This window comes from Bos taurus, chromosome 8 (genome assembly GCF_002263795.3).
Source record: "Bos taurus isolate L1 Dominette 01449 registration number 42190680 breed Hereford chromosome 8, ARS-UCD2.0, whole genome shotgun sequence".
Classification (NCBI taxonomy): domain Eukaryota; kingdom Metazoa; phylum Chordata; class Mammalia; order Artiodactyla; family Bovidae; genus Bos; species Bos taurus.
Window position 1 is genome coordinate 53,757,238 of NC_037335.1, and position 22,650 is coordinate 53,779,887.

General features: G+C 39.0%; 1 protein-coding gene across 1 annotated transcript in view; it reads right to left on the reverse strand.

The window, feature by feature from the left end:
- The window catches only part of GNAQ (G protein subunit alpha q), a 310,505-nt gene that overhangs the window by 72,047 nt on the left and 215,808 nt on the right, over nt 1-22,650 (reverse strand). The window contains 2 exon segments of the mRNA NM_001110002.1: nt 3,013-3,142; nt 5,578-5,706. Coding sequence (NP_001103472.1) covers nt 3,013-3,142; nt 5,578-5,706 — 259 coding nt within the window.

Here is a 22,650-nt window from a genome sequence, read left to right on the forward strand (position 1 = left end):
ATAACAGAGAACCACAAAAACAGGATTAAAAGATGGAGTTTGGATCCACACTGATGACCTGAACTATGTTATGCAAATGCTTTATTGTGTTTTCTGGACTTTCATGGACACTGAAATAATGTACATGTGAAAGGATTACAGCAGAACAGCTGGGTCCATGCTGGTATGCTCTCACAGGGAAACCACGACAGCAAAAGGAATATGGAAATCAACACAGCTCTACAACCCTGATTATGCTCACCCACTGTTTGACCACATATTTCCTTCTTCCAAGAAAAAAAATAAAGAAATTCATTCCCCAAACTCTTGGAAGACAGAATCTAGACAGACAAAAGCATATCGACATAAAAATTCTGAGGATGAATACATAAAGCTTTAAAATATTAAAAGCCAAAGCAATAACCTAAAATAAAATACATCCTTTAAGTGCTTTTGCTAGTGGTCTGCAATGCGTTTTCCACAGTTCCCCAAGATAAAAAGCAACTGTCAGCATCCATTCCCACTTTTTTCTCATGAATATATATCAAGGGAAGTACAACAAAGTCTGCTTTGGATTAGAGTTATGAACATCAGATTTCAAAAGAACACAATGTTTTAGGAGTTTATTCCAGCTTTGTCTCACCAAATACTAAAAATGTGGGGAAAGTAGAATTCTATAGTTCTGAGTTTTGTTAAAGATTTAAGAAAGTAGAGAGGCAATGACATTTTCATATATTATTCTAACTGGAATATAAAAAAGAATAATGGACTACATCCTGACATTTAAAAATACTTTTGATAGTGTTTCCCAATTACCAACAGTGATGACTATGGATAACATGGATGAAGAAATTAATGAGCAGTATTATTTTTTCTTATTATATTTAAGACTATCTCTAGTACTATCAATCAGACTTGACTTGATGTTTGAGAAAAGAACACCATAAAATTACAAGGTAGGCTTAAAAAGTATGCACAAGTGATTAGGGAGTCCTAATGAATAGTAATCGATTTATTATTTTAATTTGCAGCATAAGACATCACCACAGGAATCAAGAAACTGATGTATTTTTAGATGTACATACGTACCTATACATTGAATGGCAAGTTACTGTGGAAACTTTCATTCTGTGGAAACTTTAACTGGATTTATGTGTTAGAATTAGCTGATGAGTTGCAAGTTTTGAAGTGGTAAACTCATTAGCATTAAATCACAGAATATATTTCTTTATAAATATAATGCATTTATCTTATATAAAATATGTATTGGTAAACATTTGTTTTCCTCTAGCTATAGGTAAATAGTGGCAAAAGAAATTAAATTATGCATGCTTCTTATATTTTCTGTGTAGCTGAAAACATCTTAAAATTTTATTTCACTGGACAGCAAATTAAAGAAGAGAAATGACGACCTTTATAACTAAGGACTTTCTCTTCTCCTACTCTCTATACTGACAAAGGCATCTTTCTTTTTATGAGGTCCTTTAGGCCAGTGTCAATTTTTCCCCCCATTTCTGTATCTCTTTAGATACCCTGGTATCGAGCACATAGTAGAATGAGCCCTCGAAATATCTTTTGTCTTGATTCAACATTCAAATAAGTAAAAAATGTTGTCATGTTCTTCCAAAATATGTAATGTCTTTAAAATATTATATCCAAAGATTATGGAATAACAAACAGATATAAAAATAAAAATACATGTTGAGATATCATAGCTAAAATTCTGATGGCGACTGCTTAACTCAAAAGTGTGATAATTCTCATATATCTTATACTTTGCAGGCACTTTGTGTTGCAGAAGGCAAATGGTGATTAAACCTCATTATTAAAAAGAAGTCCCTTAAATAACAAGATATACATGAAAAAAAAAAAGAACTTCTTTGGTTCAAAAGCCATATACTTATAACCCAGGGAACATTTGAAATTTATGAATAGGTAACTTATCTCCATATGGGATATTTGTTCATCAACTTTTTATCAATCTTATATACAAAAGAAATGCTAAGGAGGACTGGGTCTGTATTTTAATGGAAATACTAACACCTGGAGAAAAATAAAATATTTAAAAGGACCAAGAAGCCAGAATTCTTGTGTACCCCCAAAATGTACAAAATAAGAAGTACATTTTAATATGCCAGATCTTATTTTAATCAGCCTTTGGGGATTTCTCACGTCCTTCTCTTTATTTTCTACCCTATTAGGATGATATTTAACATCTGCTATTGGCATGTCAGTCTGCAAACTCTGCCTCTAGCAGGAAAAGAATGATGTCTTCTCCATTTCCCCAATACACACACTGCACTCCAGATCAAAGTCACAGCTTTATATGCCCCTTAATTATTCCCCACAGTCAACTCTGACTCATGATGGCGCCTTTATCATCCTAAAAATCCTTATTTATACTTGTTAGAATTTCCTGCAATAGGGAGATGACAAGCCTGAATCATCTCTCCAGACAGTCATATCAAGGATGCTTTTTCATTCACTCAGTGCTTTGAAGAGATAAAGTTATGCAATAGCCTCCAGAATTCTGTAAGAGCAGCGAGGCCACATCACCAGGACACTTCTTGGCTCCAGAACAAACTGATTTAGAGCCCAGCTGCAAAATCACTCACATGTGCCAAGAGAGATTTTGAGTATTCTTTGGGACCCACCCCTCACACAAACAATGATTCAAACAAAATGAAAACAAAACAAAACAGGCTGACTCACTCCAGCACTCTTAGCTCCATCCTGTAGGAAGAAGGCTATAGAATAGTGTGATGATTAGCCTAGGGATTTCCTGCTTATTTTCATTTTCAGAGCCTCTGTCTAGTGTAAAAAGTATCAAATAGGGTCTAATTAGACCTGAACACACAGACCTGCTCAAACATCTTATTGTTCTGAGTGGTACAACAGAGTTATTTGGGGTTATTTAAAAAATTCTCAAATCAGTACTCAAGAAAGCAATAAAGTCAGTTTACCCCAAGCCCTATCAGTTATTTGTATCAGATACTAAAAGGATAATCCATTGCCTGTTCACAGAACACTCACCTCATTGTCTGACTCCACGAGAACTTGATCGTATTCACTAAGCGCTACTAGAAACATGATAGAGGTGACGTTTTCAAAGCAGTGTATCCATTTTCTTCTCTCTGACCTCTGGCCCCCTACATCGACCATTCTGCAAGGTTAATAACATTCATATTAATAGCACATAAAGAAAAGCATCAATATAAATATAGCTTTACTTATAAACTTAAGAAATATACTTTCTGAAGAGAATGGTCACCAAAGTCAATTCAATTAATATTTATTGACCATCTACTAATTTTCTTTTACCCAAAATCAAAGTCAAGACGTTCCACATAATAAATCATTGCAGTTACTAAAAAATTACCTGGCATGTATGAAAATTATGACTTTGTAAAAAAAGAAAAAGAAAAGAAAGAAATCCTGTGCTAAGCCAAGCAAAGAGGGTGTTTTATTTGACCAGGCACAGAAGAGTCAGAAATAAAATGAGTTTTATTTGTGCTCAGCTCTAATGGCAAATACTGTCTTCAGTTTCTTTTCCTATAAAATGAGAATGAAGATCTTCATGTATTTCTCAAGGAAGCTAGAAATGTTATCCAGACGCTAAAAGTATTACCCAGAATGAATAGCAGTAGTGAAAGAGAAAGTAATAAATTTTCATTCTGTTTTCCTATGTGAATTTAGGCTAGGTTAATCAAAGGCATTTAAAAGATGTAAGATGCCATACATTTCAACATGAGTGTGTTAATATTCAAGTAAATGCAAACACAATCCCACTGATCTTCAAGCATTTGAGGCTGTTTTTTTCTTCCAATATTGACAATAATTTGTGCAATCATGCCAACAACACGGTGCAATAAGCCTTATGCACAAATCAACTTGCTATGCTGCTAGAAGTCATGAGTATAAAATTAAAATGCTGTAAGAAGCCACCATATGAATTATTTCAAGAATTTGTTTCTTACACATCAACTCTGTGCTAACTCATTGCTCAGGAACCAATATCAATTAACTTGAATGCTAATGTACACATGAAAATATCTAGCAGAACTTAATATTGAATCAAAGTTTCTTCAAACTGTTGACTAAAATGTGCACAATGTTTACAAGATAAATATTTTCAGAAAATGAGAGTTTTAGGTACAAAAGTTTGAGAGGTGGGTTCTGAAAGTGTGTGTTGAGACTGCAGTTGTTCTTGGTGTCTTCCTGGCTCTCAGCGTCAAACCTACATTAAGAAATCAAGGATGTTTCAGTGATTGTTTTGAGAAGTTTTCATGAAAGAGATATCTGAGGGGCAAAACAATGGATCCAGGGAGACCTATGAACTACAGACATCAAAACTAGATTCTTAGGTCTTTATAAATATTAAAATGCTGGCTCTTCTCTGGTGTTGAGTGCATAATATGTTCATTTATATGAAATCCTCATTCCCTGAAATCCTGTCATGCTAAGCTCTATGAGATGCTTTTGATTGTAGCAAGAAACTATTATTCTGTCATTACTTTTATTGAAGTACCAAAAAATGTCCTTTAAAAGCTAGTGCACAAAATGAAGGAAACAACCTCCCAAGATGGAATAGTGACATGGTTTCAGATTTCACTAATCATAAAGCAAAGAGGAGATGAAAATCTCCATGAAATGCTACATGTTTTCTGAAAATATTCTAGCAAGGTTAGAAGCAGATGGAAATGTGGTGTTTCAAATTAAAGATCTCTAAATGCTATGAACTCAAAACTTAATCCAGAATGCTGAAGATATAAGGAACCTTAGTGATCATTTAATGTAACCATTTTATTGATGAAAAAAATGATGCTCAGAAGTTCTTTCCAAAGTGTCACCCTCTTTATGGATATGTGTAACAGAGTAGTGTATGGCAGCCAGATGCCACTGCAGGTGCTGAGACTGATCAGAATAAAACACACAGTGTTTCGCAGGCGATGATGAAGGACCCGCTTATCAGAGTAACATGGCAGAGTTACCATAGAAGTTACATTAACTCCCACTTCACAACCCTGTGTTCTATGTAGCTGCCTTAAATGGGATGGGTTCTTCCAAGTAACTCAACTTTCTAGACCCAAAAACATATTCACACGGTTTCATTCCTCCATGTACCATGTGGCTTGTATTCTAACTAAAAGTACATCTGAGTGATTGTGTAATAAGAGGTTAAATGAAAGCAGTCTTATTTTTTCTCATCTTGAAAAAAATTAGACTACTTCTGCTGAAGACCCAGAAAGAATAGCAGTAGTGAAGGAGAAATTAATAAATTTTCATTCTATTTTCCTATGTAAATTTAGGCTAGGTTAATCAATGCAGTTTCAAAACCATGTAGTTTTAAATTTTTAAAGCAACTTATTTTGATTTCACTGATTTCTAAGTGATTTAATCTGAAATAAGAAACCTGTTCATGAATTTTTCTTCTACTTCCTCTCTCAGGGACACATTACTTCATTTGTGTATCTAATGATAATAATTGGTATAAAGGTGTTATTGTTTTAAAATCTATACATGATTTCAATATATATTCACCAACGTGCTCTAGGTGTTTAAGAGCTCGGAAGTGGATTTTATGGACTCAGTTACTACCTGAAAATGACACTTTGTAAGTCGAAGGGGTATTCGATGATCCCTGTGGTGGGGACTCGAACTCTGAGCACATCTTGTTGCGTAGGCAGGTAGGCAGGGTCGGCAACGCGGTCCAAGTCATTAAGATAGCTGGAGGAGGGAAGACACAGTAAGAACATCAGTGACACCATCACACATGGCCTGCTGGTGGAGAAGGAAGGGAAACAATGCATCCTAAGAGAAAAGAAAGAGAAAATCACAAAGTGACAGATGCAGTCAACCTTCCGCAAGTCAGAGCAAGGTTGTCCATCTATGACGGTACGGTTCACAGTATTTCTCATTTCTTCTCTTACAATCAAACAGAACCCAGACCAAAAGTAAAGGGGGAGAAGAAAAGAATTAAATCAGTCTCCTGCCCTCTACTTGTTTAGCAGGTCTGGTGATTGAAGTTTTAAGCAAATAGCTTTTGAATTATTTACACAAATGTTATTTGTATAAATAAACAGATAAGAGAGTGACACATAAGGTCAGGATGCTTTTTTTTTTTTTTTTCTTTTTTACAGAACACCAGAGTCCTTTCCTGGAATGTATTTCCTTATAAGACAAGAGTATACTATGGCCTCAACTCTATCCAAAGTTTGAGTCATTCACAATTAATGTGAAGCCACAAGATTTCTAGCTACTGAGGCATCAATATCTAAGGCCAGATATTCCCAGTGTATAGAATCATCACACCTAAACTTTAAATTTATCTGCTTATATAACACTTCTCCATTAAAAAAAAAAAAGCTTTTTCACTGTGAAATAATTTTAGGCTCACAAGCAGCTGCAAAAATATTACAGAGAATTCTCCTGTGCCCTTATTTAATTTCCCCCAAAACATCTTATGTGACCATAGTACATTATCAAAACCAGGAATCTGACATTGATCCAATAATATTAACTAAACTACAGACGTTATTTAGATTTCGTCAATTTTTACACACACACACACATTTTTGGAGGGTATATACAACTATGAAATTTTATTTCACATAAAGATCTGTGCAGTCACCACGACAATCAGGATACAGAATTGTTCTGCTATCAGAAAAACTTCTTTGTGTTACTTATCCCAATTCTAACCCCTGGCAACCACACATATGTTCTCTATCAGTAGAGTTTTGTCATTTCAAAAATGTTATATTTTATTCTCTAAAATTACAAAAATATTTGCAACTGTGAGAATCACATAATTGGTGAGAAATCACATAACTGATGAGAAACAGGTAAATATAACTGTTCTACATGGTATCCTCATGATTTCAAAGAGACCCTATATTCCCTTTGGCCCTAAAAGGGATGGAGCACAGATAAGATTTCAAAACATGCAACTACAAAGGATAGACAGAAAGTAACTAACATGTGAATAAGATTTAAAGAAAAGGTAGAACCATTATAGACACGAAAGAGACTATATCCTCAGTACCTTTATGCCCATGAACAAGACAGAGTGAGTTCTGAGACACAGAACAGGGAATGTCTGGTGTGAGGCATAACTTAGCAAGAGCAGGAATACTCAGTTGACATGACCTATCCAGGATAAAGACTTTGTCTCACCCTCAGTTATTCCTTACTACCTAAACGAGTGCCTGGCAAATAGTACTTCGTGATTATTTGCGGATTGGATGGATGATTTCCTATGCTGAGAGTTAGTTTTAACATTATTCAAATATCCTTCTTACTAGTGGTGTTTCCATATCAATGATACAGTTAAATTTGAAACTGAGTAGTGAAAAAAATACCATATTAAGTCTCTAAGATTCATGGGATCCTAAAACACTAGAGCTAGGTCTGGCTTTAACAAAGAAATAAATTACCACCTTTTTGCAGCTGTATCAATTCTTTAAGACAAAAAAGTATTAGTCTAGAAATTTTTAATACAAAACAACTAATGAGTATTCTAGTGGCCTTACCTCAAACACATCAATGATGCTCTAGCTGGCAATTAGCTCTCTGCTGACTGATAGGAACCAGCCTGATACTTTTAATTATTACAAAAGTAGCTAGGGGACAAAAGGAGGGAGAGGCTGGGAGAATATGAGCTTGAGAGGCAGGAAAGAAGTCTAAAAATGGACTGGACTCCAAATTTGAGGCAATTTCTTGGCACAGTCTTGGAGGTGCCTGATGGGGTTAATGAGTCAATGTTTTGGGAGCTGGCCTGTATCTCATTCTACAGATAAACCAGCTCATCACTCCATAAATGTAAATATAACTGGTTACTCTGTATAATGGAGTATTCTGATTTACCAGGCACTAATTTGAAAAACTTGAAATGAACATACATTTTGAAATCTGCAAGATCATCATTTATTTAACTATCATTTACAAAACTTTAATTGAGAGGAATCAGAGAACTTCCAGTTCCCATTGGCAAGCTTGTTTAGAAACAAGCTGCCCAATAAACCACTTCTACTCACTTCACCTTATCCAGAGGTCAGAACAGAAAGTGACCAAGTCTTGTACACAAGGTGTTCATGTGTTCCAGTGGGAAGAGAAATTGTGGCTTTCTGCTTCTTGAAGATGAACTCAACAGAACACGCATTGCCACTTTGTTTTTAAATGTGCATTTTGCACAGAGGGCTTCCCAGGTGGCACTAATGATAAAGAACCCGCCTGCCAACGCAGGAGACATAAGAGATGTGGGTTTGATCCTTGAGTCATGGATGCCCTGAAGGCATGGCAAGATCTCCTGAAGGAGGGCATGGCGACCCACTCCAGTATTCTTGCCTGGAGAATCCCCACGGACAGAGGAGCTTGGAGGACTACAGTCCATGCAGTCACAAAGAGCTGGACACGACGGAAGTGACTTAGCATGCAGGCGCATGCACTTTGCACAGAATTGAAAGAACCAGCATATGAAGTGGGAGATTTCCTGTCACACTGCAAGTGAGAACCTTGCAGGTCTCTCTCTCCAATTCAGAAGGGGAACTGAGCTCTGGGAAAAACATGTTGGAGTAAGAGAGAGTCAGGATACACATCTGCGACTGAAAGCCACTGACCTGAGTTCAGAGGTTGCCCTAAAAGTACTGTCAGTGGTGTGTCTTCCTGAACCTCGGGCACTACTGAGATAGTAGCTAAGTATCTGAAGCATTCACACTTGCAAGAATATTTTCCCCCTTCATCTTTCTTTTGCTACCTTTCAATATAAGCATAGTTCAGATAGTAACAACATCAACCTAACAATTAGCCTATACTGGGCGCCTGCTGCTTGCTAGGCTCTATTCTGTCCATTCATTGCCCAGGTTTCAAAATATTTCAAGGCAAGGAAATGGTCATTAAAGATTCTCATACATTTCCAATTAGCTGAAAGCAAACTGCACTTCTTGTCTGACATTCTTGTTGTCTTGCTTCAGTTGGATGGTGGAAAGAAAGGTCCAATTCACTGATGTAGTCCAACAAAAGAAAAAAAAAACACACAAAAGGAACTGGTATCAAGGTCTGCTAGTTGCAACATACATTATCTAGAACTGGGACCAAGTCAAACAAAATTCAACCTAGAACACCCCAAAACAAGACTAGAAAAACAGAACAACAACAAACCCTCCAACCAAACAAAAGACATATGAACTCCCTTCTCCTACAGGAAGATCTGGGTGGCTCAGAAGCTATACCAGGACTGAAGACCTGTTGCAGATAATTGGAGGAACTGGCAAAACGTGCCTAGATGAGCATCTTTCACTGCCAAAGAGAGGCCAATGTGGACAGCTTCTACCTGCATTAGCCTCAATCCCATGTGGCCCCCTCATCCCGGGCTTCAGGACTTGGGAGGGACTCACAGCACCTCCTGCATTTCACATTTGTTTAGGGAAAAAAGCCACTCTATTCCTTTAGAAATGGAATTCTAGCACGATAAGACTAGTGCATGCTCATTTGTTGATTCTCATCTCATTCTGAGAAGAGGTAACAATGGAATAATCTCTTAACTGAATTGCACTTTCCACCGAAGCACCTCCTATTTGGGAGGAAAATTTTGATGGAATATGGGAGGGATGGGTTCATGCTGGATTATTCCATTCATTTAACCTGTAACAGAGAAACACTGAGGTCTGGACAAACTTATATTGCAGAGTAAATTCGGAGAGTTAATTATAGCTATAATTTGTTTTGTAGGAATGATTTTGAGTGGCTGCTGAGGTCATTCTTGGGGTGTTGCTATGGTGACAGGTACAAGGTACATTTCCAAGGCAATGTGTATGTAACAAATGGCTGGTAGTAGCTCTTTCCTGATGTCAGAGAGAGAAAACTCCATGGTTCACATGGGACTTATTTAACTGTCTAGGAGTGAACACTTATTTAGGATTGTGCTAGAAAATGGGACGTTTAGTCGATTAAACTCATTTTACTCCAATCCATTCATGGGGATTTAATCACTTGTCACTGCTTTGAGACACTTAATAATTGAAAACTTTATAACTGCTTAAAAAAAAAAAAAAAACTCAACATTTTCCCCACAGATGATTGCCCATTTAGGGTTCTCAAACTCCATGGGGTCAGGGACCATGACTCCCTTTGTCAGTGGCTGGTCACCAATACTCCACCAAGGGACTGGAACATAGCAATTGCTCAACATGTGACCCCAATTAAAACTATTTTATAGAAAACACTGTAGTGGTTAGAAAGGTAGGTTATACCTTCTAGGAGAAAACAAAAGAGGATGGGGGTTGTTAGGTACCCATCTTCATGTAACTACCTCTCTGGGTTATTAGGGGCCTGCATTGTGCAAGAACCAAATTCTGAATTAACATGCCTCTGATGAATGTAAAGACAACACAGAAAGGAAAGGCAGTATCCATTTAACTTCATTGAGTTGATGTGCTTCCTAATATTCTTTTAGGGCCTGGCCACTGAATGATATAATTGGTATATCCGTTTTATGCCTATCAGTATCAAGCTTTCAGGCCCTGGAATTCACTCTAATCCAGGGCAAACAGAGGGAGTGGTCCCTTATTAACAGATGATTGTGACACAATATCTTTAATGGAAGAAACAGGCTTCTGATGGTGTTCAGTGAAAAGCAAGACAACAAAGAGACTAGTGTTTGTAAAAGTTCCATGGTTCCTTTCCTACCATGAAAAAACGCAAGGTCATTCTGAAATTCAACAACTATCTTGATGGGAGCTGAGGAAATGAAGGTCCCCAGGATATGATCCCTGCCTGAAAGTTTACCAACTTGTGGGAAGAAAAGGGTTATATGAAGAGGAGGAACAGGGAAGTTTATCAGGGAAGGAAAGAATGTGTATATTGGAAAGAGTCATTTTCTGGGAAACTTTCTGATGTGTCTCTAATCCTTGGGGATTATCCACGAAACATCCTTCTCTTGCATGACTGATTTATATGAAAGACTTAAGAAAATGATGCCCATTTGTTTATAATTATACTTTGTAATTGCTAAATTCCTTTTATACTTAACTTCAGGATCCCATCTCTGGTTGCAGAACAATAATAAATTCATAAACAGGATATAATCCATTACTTTAAATGATAAAAAATATACGGGATAAACTTGAATGTCACTATAATAATATGCTCCAAATTAAATATGGTATCTCTCTTCTGAATATTTTTAAAAGAGATTCCTTATTTTTTGACAAATTTGTCAGTAACAATTTTGAAAATGTTCGTCGCTCAGTCGTGTCCAACTCTTTGAGACCCCATTGACTGCAACCTGTCAGGGCCCTCTGTCCATGGGATTCTCTAGGCAGGAATACTGTTTTGAGTTGACCTTCAAATTTAATTTATCCTCCAATCTGACATGTAATGAGAACTTTTTTAAAGTAAAAAGAAAAAGTCCTACTCTACTACCTATGACTAGAAGGATAATTGAAATCTAAGCCAAGAATAGCATAGAAATTAGAAATTCAAGCAGTTTTTTTTTTTTTTTAAGGGAAAGAAACATGAATAAAATTTTGAGATGACTCAGTGAGTAAACTGTACCATATTACAGCCAGGGTTAAAAAAGTTAACACAAGTATTAGGCATACAAGCCTATACCAAAAGGGGGAAAGAACCTATGGGTGGTAAGTGGAAAAAGAAATCTCTGACACTGGGTCTAAATCCAACCAAACACAGTAAGATAACTGAATATAGCACCTTGGAGCATTTAATGTAACAACACTATGGCCCATGTATTGGGGTTCTTTAACTCCTATGTAAGAGCCTCCTACCAAGGCTGTATTAATAAGAGATTTGCAGTTCAAGTCAAATATTAAGATGAAGCCCTGGCACAGAAAATGATTCTGGGTAGAATTTTACATTTTTAATTATTGAGAAGAAGGTTAGAAAAACTAGGTCGACTTCATTAGAAAAAAAAAAACAACTAAGACCTCATTGTAAGAGGAACAGTTTTAGGGTACTTGAGATCCTGTTTGACACTGTCTAAAGCAGTGGAAGCTAAGAAACTAGAAACACACAGTCTCTGTATGGTTGCAATGTGATTACAGGATTCAAAGGAAAAAAGTAAAAGAAACTGTCAAAGTGAACTTTTTTTTTAAAAAAAGAAAGGAACCATTCTGCAAAACTGCCATCCTGCGGGGATGGTCAAGCACAGGTTTTGGTGAAGACCACCTATGTGCCCCCTTCTCCTTTGGTAGATCCTGCTGTTCAGAAGAGCCTGGCTGGTAATCTGGTTAGGTGGCTTAGCTGCCCAAGATTTCTGATTACTCATTACACAAACACTTTTATCTTCTCAAGAGGTCAACTTTCATTTTTCCTCTTTAACATCTGGTACACCATGATCAGAGTTCAAGGAGGTACAGAAGAGAATTTGTTTGTAAGAAATTATTTGTTTTAAATACAAAATTCCAGATTTAAAATAAGATCACCTAGTGGTAGCAGGGGGCTACAGTCTCACAGTTTATGAAAGCTACTCAAAGGAAAATATTCTGTGGGATAAAAAAGGAAAGAGCATGTATTTCAATCTTTCTTTGCCAAAAAACTAAACCAACTCAGAAAATCAGATTTTTTTGAAAGTAAATTAAATAGCTCATAAAAAGACACTATATCACTACATTTATAAACAGTTTCAGAATGTTATATATGGATAGTTGATCTCAATGTCAACCATAAAGAGACTGACTACTGGTGTCAAGTGCGGAAGGAGCTGGCAGCTATATGTGATTCAGGCAGGCTCTAGGACCAGGCCTAGGTCATAGCAAAAGATTCCTAACTAAGTCTGTTGCTCAAACAAATTGACCTTGTAATTAAAAGAGCAAAAAAAACAAACAACAATGGTGGGGGAAGGAATAAATCAGGAGCTTGGAATGAATATCCACACACAACTATATATAAAATAGATGACCAAGAAGGACCTACTCTATAGCACAGGGGACTCTACTTAAGGTTCTATGATAAGCTATGTGAGAAAAGAATCTGAAAAAGAATGAATGTATGTACATGTATAACTGAATCAATTTGCTGTGCACTGAAACTAACACTGTAAATCAACTATGTGGTGTGCTGGTGGTTTAGTCACCAAGTTGGGTCTGACTCTGGGGACCCCAAGGACTGTGGCCCACCAAGCTCCTCTGTCCATGGTATTTCCCAGGCAAGAATACTGGAGTGAATTGACATTTCCTTCTCCAGGGGATCTTCCTGACCCAGGGATTGAACTTGCATCATCTGCATTGCAGGCGGATTCTTTACCACGGAGCTACCATGGAGTCCCAAATCAACTATACAACAGCAACAAAATCAACAGAAGAGAGAGTGAAAGAGAGATATAGAAAGAGAAGAGGAGGGGAAAGAGGCCTTTTCAATTTGCCTGTTTGGCTTTCTTAATTTATTCATCTTTTATATGACAATTTTCAAAGCTGTTGACTAATTATGACACAATTTTTATACTTCTAAGATGTATCAAGCATCAGAAGGCTACTTTTTATTCTAGTCTGCCTCTCTTGAACTGTAATGACAGCGCTTAATTCATTTTTCAGTTAATTTACACATATTTATTGAAAATCTGTTCTTTGTCAAATTCAAATCACTGTGTGTGTTGGAGGAGTGGGGCTCGCACAGGGAGCTGGTAAAAAATACTTATATGTGTGTATATATATACACACATATTCTTTGCCTGTAGGGACATCAGGTTACCTGGGAAGTAAAGACAGCACAGATGAATCAATTAAGAAATAATTAAGTGCCAAATTATGAGGTGCTAACTATGAATGCATTAAGAAGGGAGAGATGATTATGAACTGGTCACTGGAGAATTGCGTAGAAAAGTGGAGGATGAGTTACACGGTGCAGACCTAAGGGGACTAGAACAGGCTAAAGAGGAAAGAGAAGAGAGATGGGAAGAAATCAGCAGACACATAAATGACTTACTCTTTTATCATTCAACAACTTTCCCTGAAAGCCTATATTGAAGGCTAGGCACTGTGCATAGCACTGGGTGGGAGCCACAAAGCAAAAAAAAAGATGTGAATCCTGTCCTCAAGGAGCTTGTGTTCTAGCAACAGAGATAAACATGCCAGCTAACAGCCATCTTACAGTGCAGATAAGATGTGGCTCATAAGAGAGCTTCCAGTGATGGTAGACAAGAGATGGCCATGAGCAAAAGGTTGCTGACCAAAGCGGGTCTCTCATGGTCATGTCTCTGTAACTTGGATACTGGTTCTGTAGAATCAAAACTTTCATTTTAACAAGGATGTCTGGGTTTGAGGAGCTGGTCATATTAAGCTAGTTAAACTAATTATAGATCAAAATTCTTTAAATCAAGAAGCCCTTGTGCTCATGAAGAAGAACATCAGGGTAAGCCCATCAGAGTTCAAAAAGGGCTTGGCAGGTGAGGAGTCAAAATAAAGGAACAGGCCAGATGGAGAAAGCAATGGTCCTGGGCTCCCCTGAGACTGGACGTGGGGTTACCTCCCAGTCAGGCACACGTTATGTTAGGCCCCTTTCAGAAGCAGGTCAGTCCTACCTTTGGTTACACTGACTGTTGAATCCCATCACGCCCTCCTAAACCAGCTGTACCAGGCACCACATGGGGCCAAAGCCAAGACACATGAGACACAATCCTTGTTCTCAGAGCCAAATCTACTCAGTCAACGTTTCTGGTCATTTATTCCATCATTAGTACTGGACATCCTTTGCATGGCATTTAGAGGTAGTGCCAGGGAATACAATCTAGCGCTCCCTGAAGCTCACTTCCTATCTGAAGTTTTGTTGGGCAAAGCAAGTTTACTGAAGGAGTACTGCGGAGGGACAGCAGGCCCTCCTTTCTCAGTTCTCAAAAACGAATCTCCAGGTTGATTTTGAGCATCCCACGCATAAGCTAGGGTCTCTCTACATGGCAGAAATGGAAAAAGAATATTAGCTGCCTTTTAATATTCAGTCTTCTTCCATGGAGGAAGAAGTTCCAACTTTTTTCTTTTCTTTTGTGGGGTCGGGGTGGGGGCTGAAATCAGATAGTAAGTATTTTAGGCTCTGTGTGCCATTCAGCTTCTGTTGCAATGATTCAGACTCTGCCACTGGGCACAAAACAAGCTTTGGACAATACATAAACAAATGGGCTTGGCTATGTTCTAATAAAACTTAATTTATAAAGACAGGCAGCAGGCGGAGTCTGGCCTACAGGTTTTCCAATCCTGTTCTGTAGTAACAGCACCCCTGTTTTCATCTGGGTACTATGTCATCCTGAGTGGGTTGTGGTAAGGGCTGTAAAGAAGAGGTCAAGCAACTGAACATGCAAACGCTCTGCCAAAACACGAGCAAGCAGCAAAGTGATAGAGTGAAGCGTGTCTCCCGTGTCCAGTCTACTCTTCAAGCAGAGTGAATGAATGATCACCAGGTATTGAGGTAAACCCTTTCCCTATCACATCTCTGTAATAAAGGTTAGAAAGAAGTTAGTCTTATCTAAGTCTTACCATCTCTAGCAGCTCCAGGCATTTTGAAAAAGCAATACTAGAGACCAAGTCTTAGAATCTGATGGATTCTTCACTGTGGAAGACAAATTACAGGATGCGTGCATGCTCAGTTGTGTCCGACTCTTTGAGATTCCATGGACTGTGCAGCCCGCCATGCTCCTCTGTCCATGGGATTCTCCAGGTAAGAATACTGGAGTGGGTTACCATTTCCTCCTCCAGAGGATCTTCCCAACCCAGGGATCAAACCAGAGTCTCCTATATTTCCTGCATTGGCAGGCAGATTCTTTACCATTGAGCCAGCTGAGAGCCCAAATTACAGGGTGTATTTTGTTTCATTCTTGTGAAAGGTTATTAGGAGATAATTAGATAAAAGAAAACAAAAATAGAAGTAAATATGTCACTCAGGTGAAAAAAGGTCCATTCCATGTTATTACTGTCACTCTTTGGGGGGGGGGGCGGGAAGCAAACATATTCAAGATCAATTATCCTCTTTTGAGCTCAAAATAGCATTTTGAGTAATTTAACTATGTAGAGAATAATCTCTCTGCCTATACATTTCCAGGTAAATTTGGGGAGTGCCAGGTTTTCACTTGACTGCATAGGATAATGGTTTCTCAGATAAAGGCAATCTACTGTTACAGAATCAAAGGATTTCAGAATTTACAAGGGAGTTTAGAGATTACAGAGCACATACCACTATCGGAGGCAAATGAAACTTACAGAGCCAAAGTCCCACAGGTGAGGAGAGGCAGATGTAGTTCCACTAAATGCTAGACTGTGACTCAATGGTCTCACCATATGATGTCTCATCTGCCTCTAAAAGCCTGCAGTAGGCTTACATTTCTTTTTAACCATCAGACAAAGAGTAAAGTTATAATGGCTCCGAGAGTCAGAGCCTACACACTCTTGGGTTCAAGTGTTTGGCACATGAGTCAATTAACAAGGTACTTCCTCAAGGATTCAGCCTGAAATCAGGTAGATATGCTAATCTACCTCCAAAAACTCATTTTGCACTTAAAATTCAACATTCAAATTCCTTGTGCATTTTTAAATTAAAAATTTAAACATGAAGTTAAAAGTAAACTCCAAACCTGACTTATGCTCAAAAGTCAATTATGTACTTTGGATTTATGGGCTGTGAAACATGTGGAAATTTCAAAAAGGTTTCTGATTTACTGACAACCTTGGAGGGCACTTCAGGAAAGCAAGATTAGGGATTACTTGGTCCCTTACGGTGAACATACACTGTATAGTCCATGGGGTCACAAAGAGTCAGACACGACTGAATGACTTTCACTTTCACTTTACAGTCAACATGGACAGAGCGGTCTTTTGCCAAGCGCCTGCAGTGTGAAGACTTCACACTACATGACAAGTTGATTGAGATTCGTGTTCTCTAGCTAGTCAGGGAGCTTTTGGTACTGTAGGCAGTGAACTCATTTGACCTGATGTCTCACTATATTAAGGCAGGTGGTGAACCACAGCAAAAAAAGGGGGAAAAAAAGTAAACCTACAGCCATCTGTTTATTGTGCTCTTTACCTAAAGATAGTCAAGAGTCCTCAGACTTTTTTAAAAAAAATCAATAACAAAAAAGGTAATAAGGGAATCCACAAAACTCTCCTGCATCTTAGAATGCTTTTTTAGTCTTTCATTAAATAGAACTGGAGGAATATGCCAAATGAAAGCCAAGTGCAAATTTTTCCTAAACTGCTCATCTAGAATTTCCCATCTCTTTGCTTCTACCAGTGTTGCCTGTCCTTTGAGCCATCTGATTGTTTTATTATGATCAGCAAGTTGGCTAATCAAAGTAGAAAAAGGAAAGCTCAAATTATTTTAGTGTTTTTATGGCTCTAGTTTGACTCCAGTAAAAAGTTATTGGATGAAATATGGGAAAAAAAGGTTAAAACTCTAGACTAACATAAAGAAACAGTATTTCTCAATTATTTGTGACTTACATCTTCCATGTTGTATGAACAACTGATATATTGTTAAACATAGATCGAGCTTCCCAGGTGGCACAGTTAAATTTTCTCGATGATAATCATAACCCTTGTGGGTGTATTTCCCAGTAAATTCTACTTAATTTTCCCCTTGATCTTACACATATAGAACTACATACAGGCAACAATATAGTGCTCATACTCAGTCATGCCTGACTCCTTGCAACCCCAAGGACTGTAGACTGCCAGGTTCCCCTGTCCATGGAATTTTCCAGGCAAGAATATTAGAGTGGGTTACCATTTCCTACTCCAGGGGATCTTCTCGACCTAGGGACTAAACACATGTTTCCGGCATCTCCTGCATTGACAGGCAGGTTCATTACCATTGTACCACCTGGCACTGCAATGACATTATGAAGATTAATAAATTATTTGCATCTTTCATGGTGAGTGATTTTAAACTCATCGGTATTTATCTACTGGATTCCCTGGTGCCTCAGTGGTAAAGAATCTGCCTGCCAATGCAGGAGACATGGGTTTGATCCCTGAGTGGGATCCCTGGAGAAGGAAATGGCAACCCACTCCAGTATTCTTTCCTGGGAAATCCCATGGACAGAGAACCCTGGTGGGCTACAGTCCACCAGGGATTGCAAAAGAGTTGGACATGAATCAGGGACTAAGGAAACAAAAAATTTATCTATTAGTCCATCATCAATATACCTGTCAATTATCAATCAATCAATCTCTTATTCATTCCTTCAACTCTCTATCCATCCAGCCATCTATCCTCCTTTGTGAGGGTAGGTTTCAGTGATTAAAAACTTGGGCTCCGGAGGCAGCAAATCTGACTTTAGTTCTTACTTCTATCACTTACTAATTGTGTGACCCTCTAAGACCCTATGTTCTCCTCTGTTTCATGGAGATAATAAGAAATATCTACAGCTTTGCAAGTAAACAACTACACAGAATCTAACACATAGAAGCGTTCAGCAAAAAAAAAAAAATAGTGTTCAAGCTCTTTTGGTAATAGCTTTTCAAGGATGCTAGACCTTCAAAAACGGCAGGAAAAAAGAGACTTAAATGCCTGTAGCTCTGGCACATCATAGTTCATTCATAACAGCCAAAGACAGATAGTGCCTACATCATGGTCACTGAAACTGTGGAAATTATCTAAGTGTGATTTCAAGGAACAATCATTCGCAAAGGTCAAACGTGAGCACCCAATGTTAAGCTCTATGGGCAGAGGGGAGAGACACTTCAGTAAATATGATAACAGATACAAAAGAGATTTGTACAAGTATTAAGATACAGGGCAGGGCTTCCCAGATGGCTCAGTGGCAAAGAATCTGCCTGCCAACGGAGGAGCATTGGCTCAATCCCTGGTCCGGGAGGACCCCACATGCCACAGAGCAACTGAGCCCGTGTGTCACAGCTATTGAGCCTCAGCTCCAGAGCCTGGGAACTGCAACTTCTGAAGCCTGTGTGCCCGAGAGCCCATGCTTGGCAACAAGAGAAGCCACCACAATGAGGAGCCTGTGCACCACAACTAGAGGGACATCCCTGCTTGCTACAACTAAAGAAAAGCCCACGAAGCAACGAAGACCCAGCATAGCCATTAAAAAACAAAGATACATGGTGGAGTGTCATATAACCTCTGGTATTGGGCAAGACTTTCAGAGGCTGTGACTCTTGAATTGGGTCTTGAAGGATAAATAGGAGTTCACCAGAGAGAAAAGAAGAAGAGAGGCATGCTTGGGCTCTGTTCTCAGTATTCCTGGCAAGTGGCCTGCCATGACTCTCACAACCAGCATGTTTCTGGAGGAAACTGCTGTTAAGCTGCAAACTTTAAGCAGATATGCATGGCAGGCACCAATTCTCAAACTGCTAGAGATCAGATTTAATATCTACATGCTCCCCAAATCTAAACTGAAGAGCCACAAGAGAGACAGTCAGTACTCAGGAAGGCTGGTTTTAAATTCTGTAAGGTGGTGATACTGTCTAAGAAATTAGATCCAGAATATCAACAAAGTTTTAAAATTTTTATCATAAAGATAGAGCAACATAGAAGCCCCCACATGAAGCAAAGATGCAGGATAAAATACTAAAGATATATCAGTGGAAAGTACACAAAAGTCAGAAAGGAAACAGTTAACAACTATCTCGAATTCAGAGAAAGGAATTGTGTTGAGTCACCCTGTGAAAATGAATTCAGTATTGGGAATGAGTGATGCTCAAGACAGGTGAGCTACAGCCTCATCAGCACTATTCCCGAACTTCAGGGGACCTTCCCTGGACCACAATGGAATGACATGTGGAATACACAAGCAAATGGGTGAATCCAAAGAGCCATTGGTCTTCTCTGTGTGCTGAGAGGGTTTTCCTGGCTAAGAAAAGGAAAGTGCCCAGGACTAAGATGGGGAAGAATAAAGAGACTCCAATACTTGGCCTCCTGGCACAATGGAATTAAAGGCAGGCCAGCTAGGCATCTTGGGCACTAAGCTATAATACAAAAAGTACCAAAATATCCTATGAAGATAACAGAAACATGGGGCCAGCTAACTCAGGTTTCCACACACAATTTCCATAATTGGCAGGAAGTGATTGGTTCTAATCCCTGAAAGTAAACAAGAGTCTTCTAGAGAAAACAAAGGGGAAAATGAAACCTCCCTAGGTTTCATTTAGCTAAGATGATCAAATGTTCCTGCTTGACTAGGAGATTTCCAGTTTACACCTGCTATTTCACTCTAATTATTAATAGTAACCCTTTCCTTCACAAAATGTCCTGGTTTGATGATAAATTATACAGTCACCAGCTATTTAGTCTATGTAACAAATTACTGTAACAAAAAGATTGAAACATATACTTTTTGGCAGAAAATGTATTTCAGGATAATCAAATAGCATCAAGAGAAGAAAACCTTGTACTTCACAGAAGAATGCCAACGCAGACCAACGGATAAAATTTGGAATTCTTATATCAGACAAGACTTAATGATTGGAATTAAAACATCAGGTGAAGAGTTTATGGGGAACTGGAGACTACACAATGACAACATCACACCACACAGATTGTTTTTGGTGGCAGGAGGAAAAAAATACAGGTTTATCATGGAGGCTGTCAGTGCCCAAACACTGTGGTGAAACTTAACTTACCAGTGACAGATAAACCCATGCATGAGATCACTTAGAGTGTGTTCTGCTCACTGGTAAACCTTAACTTACCAACGATAAGTAAACCAGTGCAGGAGATCACTTAGAGTATGTTCTACTCACTGGTGAACATTAACTTACCAATGACGTGTAAACCAGCGCACAAAATCTTGTGTGCTCTACTCACAGTGTTTAACTGGGATCTAACCAAGCCTTTAAATGTGACTTTCAGTTTGTAGAAAATCCAAGAGGCAGCGGAGAAAGTTAAATCATGCAATGAGGCAGCAGCCAGACCCAATACAGGCCAGTCTTTTTGACATGCCAGTGAAACGCGGAACAGGCTTCTACTAGATTAAGAGACTTAAGGGACATAAAAACCAAATGCGGCGTGTTGTCCTAAAATCAACTGACTCTAAAGAACATTTTGGAAGAATTTGGGAAATATGAAAATGAACTGGATATAGAATGATAAAAAGGACTGATGATTAGTTTTTAGGTATAATATGGTATTACTTATTATGTAAGAAAATGTCCATTTTTTTAAAGATGCACACTGAAATGTGGATATAGGGACATGTTGTTACAACGTACTTTATTACTTTTGCATAAACATATGCAAAATGAAATAGGTGTATGTGCATACACACATATATCCACATGTTTAGAAAATAGAGTTCTCCCTGTCCCCACCAAGGGAAACTAGAACTGTTTAAACAGTCATCATTTGCAGGGGTTGATATCAGCCCGTCCCAGGTGCCCCCACATCTTGAGCTCTAACATGAGGGATGTGCCTACAGAGTGAGCGTGTTTTTATGGCAGATGCAGCCCATGTGACCGAGGTCTAAGATGATGGTTTTCCCCAGCATCACAGTGCTAACACGGGCCTGGAGTAACTGTCGCGGATAACTCTTAGCCTTAAAGCAACTCATGGGTACCTGTCTAGGAATCCACAAATCTGAGCTGAAGTAATGTCACCAGACATGTGGTGGAGCTTTGTCTCAAGAATACAGCTGCAGCAGCTGACCCAGGTGTCCTCAGGGCAAACAGGAATCTCTCAGAGAGCCTACTCGAGGAGCAGGAGGCAAATCGTTTCCTAACGGGAAGCCCTAACTCGGTAAGCACATCATTATCGGACACTGGTGCTCTGATGCCCTAGTCACAGGACTTCTCTGTAGGGAGAAGAGATCTGGGGGACAGGTAGAGACTAGAACAGGTGAGGAGGGGGAGAGACAGGATTTACGCTAAAGTAAAAAGAAAGGGATTTAGAAATGATGGGAGGCAAGAGGATTTCTTGGTGAATGTAACTTTTTAATGGAGGAGTTCTTCATTGGTAGGGGCCAGGAGAGGCATCGCAGTAGTGAATCGAGAAGTGGAGGAGTTAAAGAAGGACCAGAGCTGAGGGCGGATGAGGAAACCAGCAGGCAGGGGAAGGCAGAGTGAGCAGGGACAAGGACAAGGGGTAAACCACAGCAGCAACGTGGGGAGATGGATGAGATCCAAAATGGCAAAGGAAACAGAAGGACAGGGGGGGCAGCATGGAAAAGGAAGACAGCTGGGCAAAGGTTGAGGGGGCAGAATTTGGAACAAAAAAGAGCTGAATGCATCTTCTCATCTCTGTACTTACAGAAACTTACACAGTTGGAACTCGAGGAGGGGAGAGGAGAGAGGGAGAGAGGAAGGGGGCGGGGCGAAGGAAGGCAGGCAGACATAGAAGAGGAAGACAGGCGGCGTGCAAGGAGGACAGAGGAAGCCAGGAATGAGGAAGCCGCATTTCAGAGACACACGGGGTGGGTACTGGCTTAAACACGACAGACACGGTCTCCTGAGCATTTCACGTCACTTTTCAGAATGACGTAATTCAGATTTACCTTGGGAATCCAAGTACTGTTTTGGCCAGGCAATATTTCTGTGGCTGACCTGAATCATAACTCATCTTAAACAAATGCCTAGAACTAGGGTAAGAGCGTGATCTACTTTACTGCAAAAGCAGAGCCCAACTGCTGTTGGATCTTCCCTGCACTGTTAAGCGATGTCAATCTGCACGTAGGGCTCCTTATTTCCCCTATAGTCCAGCCCTTGTTCAGAGGGTCATTTCAACATA